Source organism: Electrophorus electricus, chromosome 15 (assembly GCF_041902795.1).
Source record: "Electrophorus electricus isolate QZ-2024a chromosome 15, ASM4190279v1, whole genome shotgun sequence".
NCBI lineage: Eukaryota > Metazoa > Chordata > Actinopteri > Gymnotiformes > Gymnotidae > Electrophorus > Electrophorus electricus.
The window spans coordinates 11,985,138-11,997,692 of record NC_137511.1 but is presented as its reverse complement, the minus strand read 5'-3'; the positions used below and the strand labels follow the sequence as shown (position 1 = coordinate 11,997,692).

Sequence of the window (12,555 nt, the reverse complement as noted above, 5' to 3'; positions counted from 1 at the left end):
TTGACAATTTGAGTTAGCCATCCTCCAATTGTTCATAAATGATTAGTTTTTGATTACAGGACTGCTCATACCATCAGTGATGCTTCAAGTTGAGGGTGACAGACAAATTGCATAGCAATATATAGCCTCCAGTAACTAATAAGAAAACTGATTGTAGACCAGAGCAGGGAGAATTGTCAGGAGTACTGGTGGCCTGGATGTTGCCATGGGATCCTGAATTTAAGCAACACCAATTTAAGCAACACCAATCTAAAAAAAATAAATAAAAAATAAATAAATAATATATATATATATATGTGTGTGTGTGTGTGTTTGTATATCTATATATCTATATCTATATCTATATCTATATCTATATCTATATATAGCGCATCTATGTAGCAGAAGGCAGTTTGTTCGCCAAAGGGCTGGAGAGTGATACAATAATGAGTGTCTGCAGGCAACAGTGAAGCATGGTTGAAGGTCCTTGCAAGTTTGAGGCTGCATTTCTGCAAATTGAGTTGGAGATTTGGTCAGGATTATTGGACTCCTCAATGCTGAGAAATACAGCCAGATACTTATCAATCATACAATACCATCAGGGAGGAGTATCATTGGTCCCAATTTTTTCTGCAGCAGGACAACGAACCCAAACATACAGCCAATGTCATTAAGAACTATCTTCAGCGTAAAGAAAAACAAGAAATCCTTGAAGTGATGGTATGGCCCCCACAGAGCCCTGATCTCAACATCATCCAGTCTGTCTGGGATTACATGAGGAGAAAGAAGGATTTGAGGAAACCAACATCCACAGAAGATCTGTGGTTAGTTCTCCAAGATGTTTGGAACAACCTACCAGCCAAGTTCCTTCAAAAACTGTGTGCAAGTGCACATAGAAGAACTGATGCTGTTTTGAAGGCAAAGGGTGGTCACACCAATTATCGATTTGATTTAGATTTCTCTTCTGTTCGTTCACTGCATTTTGTTAAATGATTAAAATAAACCATTAACACTTGCATTTTTGAAAGGGTTCTTAGTTTAGCACTCCCGAGGGTGGTCTGTTCAGCAGAGCACGTCACAAGGCTAGGAGGATTGTGAAAGACCCCACCCATACCAACAATTGGCTCTTCTCTCTGTTGAGGTCAGGGAAGCGCTTTTGCTCCCTGAAGACCAGCACAGAGAGACTGAAGAGGAGCTTCTTCCCGCAGGCCATTCAGGCCCTGAATTAGGGTGACTGATGAACTGTGGGGACTACTCTGTGTATGATGTCCACAATAACATCATAAAAACTAAAAACTAAATTGTAAAAAAATGGAGTTTGTACATTGTATATATGCATATTATACATTCCCTCTTCGTCATAATATATTTATTTATTTATTTAACCACATCCATTTCCCTGTATCTCTCCTCGGTTCGGACAGAGCAGTTAAAATAATTGGGAACGTTTGTCTCCACTCAAACAACAGGAGGTCATAGAGTTGTGTAAGGGAGTGTGTGCTGTATGTGATTCTTCTGGTCACAAAAACCTGACAAACAAGCTTATCAGGCTACAGGTGGTTAGATTTCAGTCTGTTTTCTGTGTGTGAACGTCACGGAATGGCGATTAAATTAGCAAATATTCATGTAACCTGCGTTAAGATAACATTCTACAAAGCACAGAAACAACAACGGAGGATTGGGTGGTTTTAGCAGTAGTTCATAGTGTATTCCAACAGGTGGCAGCACTGTAACACGATTACACAACTCAGCAACTTACATGCATTTTTTTCAGTGTCACACAATCACCACTCCAGAACAAATGCAACACACTTATCACACCTTCAACAAAAGCAAAGAAATCTAGAAATTTGTCCAAAGACATAGGCATAACAGCATGAATTTGTTTTTGTGTGAATATGTTGGACTGGAGAGGTGAGTAACTCATGTTCTAAAATTACACAGCCACAGGATTCCAGCTCTGTTGTGCCAGTGTATGCACACACACATACATAAATACAGCAGTCAAAGAGTAACTGGGTCATTTCTTCAAGCATCCTAAACATTTACAAACTTTTGGCATTTGAAATCCTAACCCATACAGAATTCACTGTGGATTGCATGCAAGCCATCAATGTGAAGTAAATCCTGACATGTAACTGATAGCAGGTTCTGGCTAATGAGTTAAATTAGTACCATTCCAGTTTATGTGATAGGTACAGAGAGAGGGATTGCTAACATATTTCTGAGCACATTCTGCAGTAAAATTAATTCTCTGTGACTTCTCTGAGTGTGTGTGAGAGAGAATGTAGGGCACGGCAGGGTGTAACTGAAGCATCGGACTGCTGGACTACACCCTTACCTGGCTCACTCCACCCTCAGCTTCTGATATCAGTACAGTATGTGCAAATAAAATGCATGTGAGGGGGGGTTATTTACAGTCATTCAGCTTTCAGTGTCCGTTAACTTTGTGTGCAGATGGATGATCAAGTATATGTGTAAACATCCTGAATTCCTGAATGTGTTGAATCCAACTGATTATGGAGGGCAATAAATCAGTAAAGAAAGAAACTGCTGACAGACACAAGCACGCATGCAAACCATCACCACCTTGACAACAATGACACCACAAATTCAATCTCTGTTCATGGGATGTGTGTGCATTTACTGTGGTAGTTAAATGAGGTTTCTGTGACTCCTTTAGGGCCTCCTAGGCTTGCTGTGGGCTGTGTGTGTGTATGTATGTAGAGACAAAGGTTAATTGCTTTTAACCACCAGCAGCAGGCCTTACTCTCCAAATTGCATATCCCAATTTATGAGCCTGCATTGTCAGGGCTGAACCCTCTCCCTGATAGTCTGTTAACTGAACATGTTGATACTGATGCTGACATACATGGAATGTAAAACAGGATGGTAACCTCAACCCTTGCTGTAGAGATCACCCAGGAACAGCCTACAGGCTAGAACTGATAAAGCTGGAAGAACAGATCAGATGTGTACATTAGACAGATAGCGAGTGAGCCAGACTGTCCCACCAATCGACTGACTCATTCATTCAGATTTAATTTTATTGAAGAGAGATTTCACTTACTAAAAATTTGTCTTGGCAGTAAAACGTATTAATGTAGACAAGTGCAATAAATATATGAACATAAAAAGCTTTGTGAAGGAGAACTATGTGTTTAGGCTTTTTTTGTCTGTTATTAGTGACATGCAGAGTGGGGTTTAGTGACTGATGTCTGCCAGCACATTCCACTTAGGCACGTGTGGTGTGCTCTTCACACAACGACCATTGCATAACTCATAGGTAAATCCTAGAGCTGTGCAGATTGCATTATAATTAGTGCTATAACGAGACAAGCCTACACATCACTGAGTTTTTGTCACGGAGCAGAATTACTCTGCTCTAGGTGAAAAAGGTGGAAATGATAGTGGGACCTAAAGATAATGGCCTAATGAGTGTCAGAATGATGGGTAAAGTAGCCTACAATATTCATGAGCCCAAATGTTTCATCAGTGATATTTTCAGCCTTTGCACGTTTAATGTGATCGTTTTATATTAAGGAGCTATATATTACTTTATTCTTTGAACACTTTTTGCTTTCATTTTTAAGTGAAATGGAAAACATGTAATGTAATGTAAATGTAATGGTGATACTGCCATGTTCAATCTGCCTCGAGTGCTGATGACTTGCATTTCATCACAGGACATATAATTGATCATTTCATGTGAGTCATAAATAATTGTATTACAATCCTGAGATAGCACCATTTTCTGTAATGACCACAACTTGGTAATTAGTTGATGTACAGAATAAGCAGTGTAGGAGCTGGGGCAAATGCACCCTTAAATTGTGTAATGCCAAGGTTAAACAGAAGTTTGGGTTCCTTATAAAGAATAGTTAGGCCCCAACTTACAGCATCTGGCAGTGACTGCAGTGTTGGACATTCTGTTTTAATTTAGCTAAACCTTTATAAGAGATGAAGAATCTCTCCAAGTTTGAAAGATAGCATTGTTGTAAAATAAAGGATGAAAATGTTTGAAGTTTTGGCGGTGATAAGCTAAAAGAAAATAAGATACAAGTGTTCCATCTTGATTTTGTGATTGTATGGGTGGATGCTTATTTTTAACCTTTGGGTGTGATAGCTGCATGCACATAGCTAGATGTTCCTACTAATGCTGAATGAAAACCATGGTTAATTTAATTCTCTTGGATTGGGGTGCTTCCTGGTTGCAAACTAGGCTTAATGTGTAATTTAAGATAAAAACATTATTTAGCAGTTGATATAGCATTAGCTGACTATAGGTACAATCAGTCGGCTTGTATGCAGAAATCAGGGTTCTTCAGTACTTTGTCCCTGATGTGGTTCCTTGCTCTGATGTCCAAATAAATAATAGCATTAATTTGCATTTTTGCTGCATATTAAATATACACCTTTTTTTTATTCCTAAGATTTTTTATGAAGTTGTGGGAAGCACCAGGTAGTATCTGTCATTTGATTGGCTGATGCCCATGTACACTGAGGGTGCTGAGGGCATTTCAAATATGAGATGTTTTGTCCTATGTACTTTCTTCTCCCAAAAGTCTTTGGATTCTCTGAATTGCAAGATCCTTAAGTAGTCGAAATATAAATGTAGCTATGAACAACCTAAAGCTACTGTGTATAATAATGGCCACAGTAGGTTGTCTGAGGCAGGCCTCTGTGGTTTGTTTCAAGGATGGCCACAGGACTATTGATTAAAAGCAGTGAAAAGTGCTTGCAGTCTAGCCACGTTAAGCAGTATCAATTCAGATTCAATGCATGGCAGCTGTTAAGGCTTGTCAGAGCAACCTATGAACACAAAGGAAAGGTCTAATGTGTCAGTAAGTGTATTCCAATTGCCCTAGTAAATCCCTGTGCAATAAACTACACAAGGAATTTGGCAATTTTAACAGAGATTCAAAGCATTAGTGAGTTCAGTTCACTTTGAAGGGAACTTCAAACTATGCAATGAGTAGTGAATAATAGTTTATCACTGCTGACTGGTTGATATTGTAAAGCAGCAAATAAACAAGAATTTGGCAGAGTTCATTTAGGTGTGTGAGGGATACAAATATTTCATAACTTTTTGCTGTATTCTATCATCTCAAAGTAACCTGTTCAGAAAAGTGGTCAAACCAGCTGAAAGACAAATATAGATAACTTTTACCTAGTTAACTGATGTTAGTTACCCTGAGGTGAATATTGCCTATAGCAATATGTCTAGCGAACATCAGGCAAAGATTCATTGTACAAGCAAAATATATGTTTTCATAAATACAGTTTAGCCTAGCCAAGTTAGCAAATACATTAATTGGCTATAAAGCTAATGACAGAAACAAACAAAACAAAGTGTAACACAATGTCTTCTTTGCAATGATGTTACAAGCACTGGTGTAGGGCAGGAGTATGCAGTCCATGAACTGTAGGGGAGCCTCGAGTTCAGGGGGCCTCCCTGGGAGACAACATTTTATGAAAAGAGTCTCCACCCTGCCTCTTGCAATGAGACAGCAGATGTTTGTGCTATGCCACTGGTTACAGGACATTCTGAATGAAGGGATGTAAATCATCTACAGTTCATCTGACTCACATCAGTGTGTAGGGAATACAAAGGTCCTGCTTAGGCATGCCATTGAATGGAATGCAGAGCATAAAATGAAAAAGGTTAGTGAACTGCTTTATAGCTTATATTAACTACAAAATGGCTGTAGCTAACCATCTTACAACAATTAACTGGCAACTGAAAGCTAACTGACAACTGAAAGCTAACTTGTTAAAACTGAAGTTTCAAAAGAAAATCAGATGTAAAAGCTTCAGTAATAGGAGAGATTGCTAATTTTCATGTCAGTTCAGTGCGTGGTAGTTTTAATATACCTGTAGCAAATAAATTTTTTGCATCTTCAAATTCAAATGATCTAGTGATATTTCAGAGAAAAGTACACATAGAACAAAAATGTGTTTTGCTTACCACAGGGCATGATGGAATTTTCAAAAACCCCAATTTCAAAACTTCATTTTCAATTTTCAAAAACTCCATTCATCATTGACAAAACACGTGTAGAGGAGGATAACTTATATGAGCTTAAGAGCATGACGTCGATGACAGAAAGGTGACATGATTTCGGTGCTCTGCAAAGGCCAAGAGGTGAGAATTGATAGAGGCTTCAGTTTCCCAACTTGATATTGGCTAGAAACGTTAAAACTAGACCTACGGCAACAGAAATCAAAACTGAAGCGTGTGTCACAATTGGGGTTCATTATAATGCTAAAGAAATACTCGAGAAATGTGTCATTATTTTCATTGCTTGTATTTACTTAGGCAAATTTTATTGTGTAATTTTTACCAAACTCTTTTCATTTATTTAGGCATTTCCAGGCTCCTGGAGATCTATAGCCCTGCAGAGTTATTCTTACCTAACACACCTAATCCTTTTCTAATTGTTGAGGAGCTTCTGAGTATAAGAGCCAGGTATGGGAGGTTCATGGTTTCAAATGTACACTGCTTCAGATAGACACGCGCACACACACACACACACACACACACACACACACACACACACACACACACACACTGATTGTTCATTAAAGGTGTGAATTACAACTTTAACAACTTAACATAGCATTTTGGTGTCAATATCATTCTCTCCCATCTTAGTAAAAACTCACCCCAAGTGTACCTGTATATACATAGTTCCACCTTACCAATGCCAGAGTGTTTGTGTTTCCACCCCAACACAGTCCATCCTCGAATGTTGTAGGTAGTCTCACTTCAGTATAATATGTAGTTTATTTATAGTTTTCATGCTTTTCTGATTGTTTTTTTTTCTGGCTTGGGTCCAGGACATAGGCTATTACAGCTTATAGAGCACGAGTTCTCTTCACACTGGCGCGGTTAATAATGTTGACGTTACCTCGTCACAACAAGATTTAAATAACACATGCAATGTTCTCCCTTGCTTGATTATGTAGCTCGGGAACTGAAGCTGATTATCAGGTGGATGTGCACCCCAAGGTGGTGGCATGACCGCGTAATGCACGTAACCGATTATAAAAAGCGTATTTATTTTTTATTATCCAAGTTACTACCTTGTTATAGTGCACCGGAAACGTAAGATAATTATTAGAGACCTAGAACATTGAGTCAGGATGAACCCATCCCACCTAAGGAAACTAAAATGTATATTTTTTTAAATTCTGAGAAATGTTTGAATTCGTAAAGGGCGACTTTTGTTTTGGAAAGGGCATCCTTACCTCATCCTTATAATCCTTGTAACTGTGTCAGTATGAAGAACTCGGTAAAGAGCCATCAGCCTAAAATATAATATATATTTTTTGGTATCCCAGAGAGGAAAAAAGGAGTAAAATGTCTTCTTATGTCGTCAGTAAAGTCATAAATAATTAGATGGATTTTTAATCAGTTTTTATTGTTTTTTTTTTCCTTGTGTTCCTTGTTAGTGAAGCATTGCATTTGAAAAGAATGCTATTAATATTAATAATAATAATAATAATAATAATAATAATAATAATAATAATAATAATAATAATAATGTAGTTAATAATAAAATCAAACAACATTTACAATCTACGGATTCCTGCTGATGTTCTAATTAAATAAACATTAATAAACATTTTATCATTAAACTAAGCAAGGCCTATGTAAAGTAGCCCAGTGTTTTCCCCATATTTACTTTTAAATAAACTCATTATATTTAGTTTTAATGAAAACTAATTATAAATGAATCTCATTCTCTATATTAATCTATCTAATACATTATAATAAACCAGATAAGAGACGATTTGATTGTACGCATGTGAGTACTATAAGAGTAACAGGAGCAAAGGGCGTGGCCTATGATTGATTACTCTGGTTTAGAAAGACGTCATGATGTATATTTTATGTAAATAACGACTGTTACATTTGTTATCTATTTAAATAGATTTCGCTGTCATTTCACAGAAAAGGAGGTAGCTAGGAAAATCCTCTGTTCCCTCTTCGTTATACTAAGACGTCACATAGGACTGGCTTGATAACACTTTTTCATTTAGTCCTAAGAATGCATTAAAGCACCGCATTAAGAAATGTGTGAAAAAAATGGTTCTGTTATACCCCTCATATTGCACTAATTTGTCAAATGGTCTATGAATGTATTTTACCTAATGTTTTTTGTTGTTGCCGTGTAATCAAGCCTATTGGTTTTTTTTGTGTTAACCCAACACCCCTGGTTCAACTTAACATCTTATTATAAAGCTCTTCAGGAGCTGTCTTACAGCAGGAATCACTAAAAATGTGTAGAAGATGATGTTCGTCGTAGCTTGTGTTAAACTGTAAAATCACGAAATTTCTTGATAAACCTTTTCATCTAGCGAATCACCATTAGAAAAATCCCCTAAAGGAATAAATGACCAAAGAACAGCTAAACGTAAGTTTTGCATGCAACACAAAATACTCCTTCAGATTCATTCTCGTTCATTTTCGCGTTAGATTGTCTCTTGCCTATTGTAGATGGTAGCGTGACGTTATTCAGAATAAAAGTTGTCTTAATTCATCTCTCACGTCTTGCTCGCACATAGACTGCTTTAAACGCCGATTATTAGGAAGAAGACAAATAAATTATTGGATAAGATTAACCGTTTAAATGCATCTTGAATATCCTACTAATTACTGTTGTGCTAATTACATTTGAAAACGATAATCCAGAGAATGCATATAATATTCTATATGGTATCAAATGGGACATTTTATATAATTAAAATATAAACCACTATCAACGGAATAAGATGTATATTTGCATAAGCCTACATATTTTAAATCCAGAAAAATCGATCACCGCTTTTCTGTTTTAATTTTATTACGAGTAAAGCCGAATGTAGGCCTATGTAATATGTGTTTAATGGCCACAAACATTTTCCCTGAGTTTAACCTTAAAACTATTTCCACCACACACATTAAACCGTCTCAACTCTTTTTGGAATTTCGAAATAAGCCTGCAAATAAATTTATTTAAACATGTGGATAGCCCGAGCCTCCTAGGTCACAGCTGCATAAAGATCCTGGATGTGTAGAATAGCCTATTGCGTCCCAGCGTTTCAGTTGATCATATTACTCAAATGAAGAACTTTGAGTCTCTCCGAAATATGTTTTTTTGTTGTTGTTCTATATTTTATTATTCTAACTTAAAGCTAATGTAAATAAATAGGTACCGGTCCTGAGGCACCGCAGCATAGAAAACGTTCGGCCATTAAAATAATTTTTCTCTTCAATACGTCTACCGACTGGAGTGTTTACTGATAGCTCAGACCGGGTGCAGTGGCCAACCTCTGTCCGTACAGTCCATAGGGGGAGTAATATGAACCCGTCACTCCAGGGGTTGGAAGAGGGGGTTTGGAATACGGGTGATAACGACTGCTAAGTCCGAGCGCATGATGCGAGGTCCTGGGTGCCAACGCGCCAGAGCCTCCTGGAACTCCGGTTGGGGGTATGTGCATATGACAAGCCATCGCGGCGGCGGCGGCGGCAGCTAACGAGGATGAACCAGGATATCCTGATAATGACTTTTCCGCTCCGACGAATGCTGTGTGAGTTCGCAGGTGGTTCAGAAGCTCTTCTGAAGTGGAAAAGCGCTTGTCACAGGGCCCGTTTGCCGAAACCCAATTACAGACATGGTGCTGCGGGTCATTGGGAAGCACAAAGCCGTACTGGTATAACGGGTGCGGGGTGAAGGTGGTGGATGAAGGAACACCGGCTAGTGGGTGAGAGGGGTACAGTAAAGGATACCCGGGCTTCAGAGCCGCGGTGGAGTCGTGCGAACAGTTGGCGCCTGGTAGATGACCTGCGCAGTGGTAGCTGAGACAGTATGGGTCTCTGCACAGGCCAGCTGACATGATAGATGGTGGAGAAGCCCCGGCCAGTGGGCTTGTCCCCGCCTTACTGCTCAGCGAGTTTGCGGCGGCGAGTTGCGCGCTGATCAAGTGACTGCTGGGTTTGGTCGGGTCTAATGTCACCCCATGGGACAGGAAGTGCTGAGGGTAGCTAGCATATGTCCCCGCCAAGCCTCCCGGGAATGGAATTCCAGCGGGAGGGAGAGGGAATACTGTGTGACCTGGCCTGTAGGGGGAAACGGGGGCAACAAGTCCTGATCCGAGAGCAGACGATGCCGAAGACACTGTGGTGGTGTCAGACGCTAAAGACTTTACAGTTTCTTGCTGATGGCTTGACTCATTATCACCTGAACTTCGACTCGTTCTTCCGGACACTTCAGGCGGATCACCATCTGATTCCTTCTTATCCTCTCTATCTCCCGTTTTACAGTCCGCGATCTGTGGCGATGCAGAAGTGCAGGAACTCGGGCTGCCTGTCCTTGGGGTAAACGGCTGGCAGGTGGCGCCCGGCACCCGGAAGCCAGATTTATCTCCACTCGAAGACAAATCTTTCTTCTCTGATGATTTTGAATATGGCTTAAAACTAGATTTATCTTCTGCTCCAATATCACTGATTTTCAACGGTCCGGATTTTGAGTCTTTGTCGCAAGAATCATTTGAGGTGACAGCGGATAGCTTGGTAGAGCACGGCGGATCTGGTTTTCCGATTTGAGAACATGTTTGTGCCAACAGAGCCAGTGGACTCTTTTTGGCATCCAGCTGCGAAAACAGAGAGTTTTAAATAACACTTATATGTATGGAATGTAATAAATCATTAACAGAGCGACATAAACATATTAATTTAACCTTGGTTTAAACCCATAGGTGTGCTAGTCTAGATAAATGTTCGTGCGCTTTGCATTAAACATTGACGAATACAGCAGACACTAAATGCATTTCAGCGTTTTTTATCCACGCATGAGAGAAATACTCAAGGTTTGTTTTGCTAAAACAGCATAGGATTTCTTTGTTCTAAACTAAAAGACACAGGAAGGTTATTCGATTTTCAAAAACGTACCTCAATGGGGCTGACAGGGGTGGACGGCAAAGGCTGTAAATAGTCCGGATGCAGGAAATGTCCAGTCCGCGCTGTGAGCATTTTTAAAACCTTAATCGGTAAACGCTTCGCTTGTCGCTGTGGATCCGCGGGAGGTAAAAAGTGCTGATAAGCTTTCGTAGTTTTTGCAGTGCCGTTTTCGCAACGCTCCCACACCAGATTCGCAGCGCAGGTTCTTAGAGCGGATTCCGGGGGCAATGTAATCATGACCCTCTTGTCATTTAGATTTCAGGAAACTAATTCATAGACGTTCAAAACCATATCCCTTGAATAAAGAACCTGGTGTGTCCAGAAAAATGAGGGACCGTGGAGAGTAATCCGCGGAAAAATCGGTGAAGACGGTCGAGAGCGCAGGTTACATCTGCCGTGGTGCTGCTCTGTGCGTTACGTATTCCGTGAACGGGACGCGCAACCCCACTGCTCACCAACGTGTCTTCACGAGTCCTGAGATAAAAGCTGTTGCCGCCTTCCAATCAAAGCGCAGATGGAGGTGATTGGAGGGTCAATGGGATGTGACGCAACTGACTGATGTGGGCGTCTGTTTTGTCCGTCTCTAATTGTATGACGGGATGTTGCTTGTGTTTGACATAAATAGCGATCGGTTGAGTTTGAGATCATGTTTTATTGTGCATCACACAAAGGACATTTACATACAACGCCATAGTTGTCGAAGCCTGTAAATCGTTTATCAGGCGAGTTGAACTGTAGGTTATACAGCGCATGAACTGAAATACAAAGAACCTTCACGTTTAAAGCAGGGAGCGTACGTAAGACATGCCTCGCATTCTGTATTTTTCTTTTTATGTTCTGACTGATTTGTTGATGAGATAAAAATGATCACAATTGTAGTGAATGCCAGGAGTTCCGGAATTAAAGTAAGCAACAATAAACCAAATTATTTCTCTAAGGGTATCTACTAGGAGTACCCGACTGACTGTGCACTTAGACAAATTGGTTAAATGCGGCCAGATGCTTAAGAGTGAGGGAAGTGGAATTTAATCTACTGTTAGAAACAAATGATATGGACATTTTTGAGAGCATAAGATCAGCCGCTAAATATGAATATATAAGAGCCTCCATAATAGTCAATTATCATGACATATTTAATTGCAGTCTCTGGTTCGGGTTTTGTTGCTGTTTGTACACAACAGATGATGTTAAAAGAAGTGTGTTATGCTGAAAGCGGCTGTGATTAGCCTTGAACAATATAACATATGTGGAAGACATTGTGATTATTAATCAGGAGATACTGTGATTGATAACCGAGTTGCTTTTTTCGGCTGCGGCTGTCAGCTCCTGCCACGGCGCGTGAGTTATTAGGGCAGAGGAGGGGAGAAGGGCGAACATAAATTCCGCGCTTCGGGCAGAAACACCCTTTATTGTACGCGTGATAGATGACTCTCCGCTGCAGACACCAAAATACTCGACATTATTCTGTAATGGGAACGTGTTTCTGCAGCGCCATATTTCCCCACGTTAAAGTAGAAAGTTAAAATACTCACGTCTCTGACAATGTTTATGGATAACTCTACACTTGTGGATACTATTAGTCACCACCGACCTAGAGTTCGCCTTTCCAACTGATCCTAACCGTTTCAAAA

The 12,555-nt window shown here is 39.8% G+C and overlaps 1 protein-coding gene across 1 annotated transcript; it reads right to left on the bottom strand.

The window, feature by feature from the left end:
* Positions 1–6,525: 6,525 nt before the first annotated feature.
* LOC113576324 (zinc finger protein 503-like) lies at positions 6,526–11,386 on the bottom strand. The gene is made up of 2 exons (XM_027008326.3): positions 10,916–11,386; positions 6,526–10,617 (listed from the first exon to the last, which is right to left on the bottom strand). The coding sequence occupies exons 1-2, from the start codon at positions 11,159–11,161 to the stop codon at positions 9,262–9,264; spliced, it is 1,602 nt and encodes a 533-aa protein (XP_026864127.1). The 5' UTR covers positions 11,162–11,386; the 3' UTR covers positions 6,526–9,261.
* Positions 11,387–12,555: the final 1,169 nt, after the last annotated feature.

What these genes read in the sequence shown, in the direction of transcription:
- LOC113576324 (XM_027008326.3), bottom strand. Translation starts at nt 11,161, where the DNA reads ATGATTACATTGCCCCCGGAATCCGCTCTAAGAACCTGCGCTGCGAAT. An exon ending in CCCCTGTCAGCCCCATTGAG is followed by an intron (nt 10,618 to 10,915) that starts GTACGTTTTTGA and finishes CTGTTTTCGCAG; the next exon opens with CTGGATGCCAAAAAGAGTCC.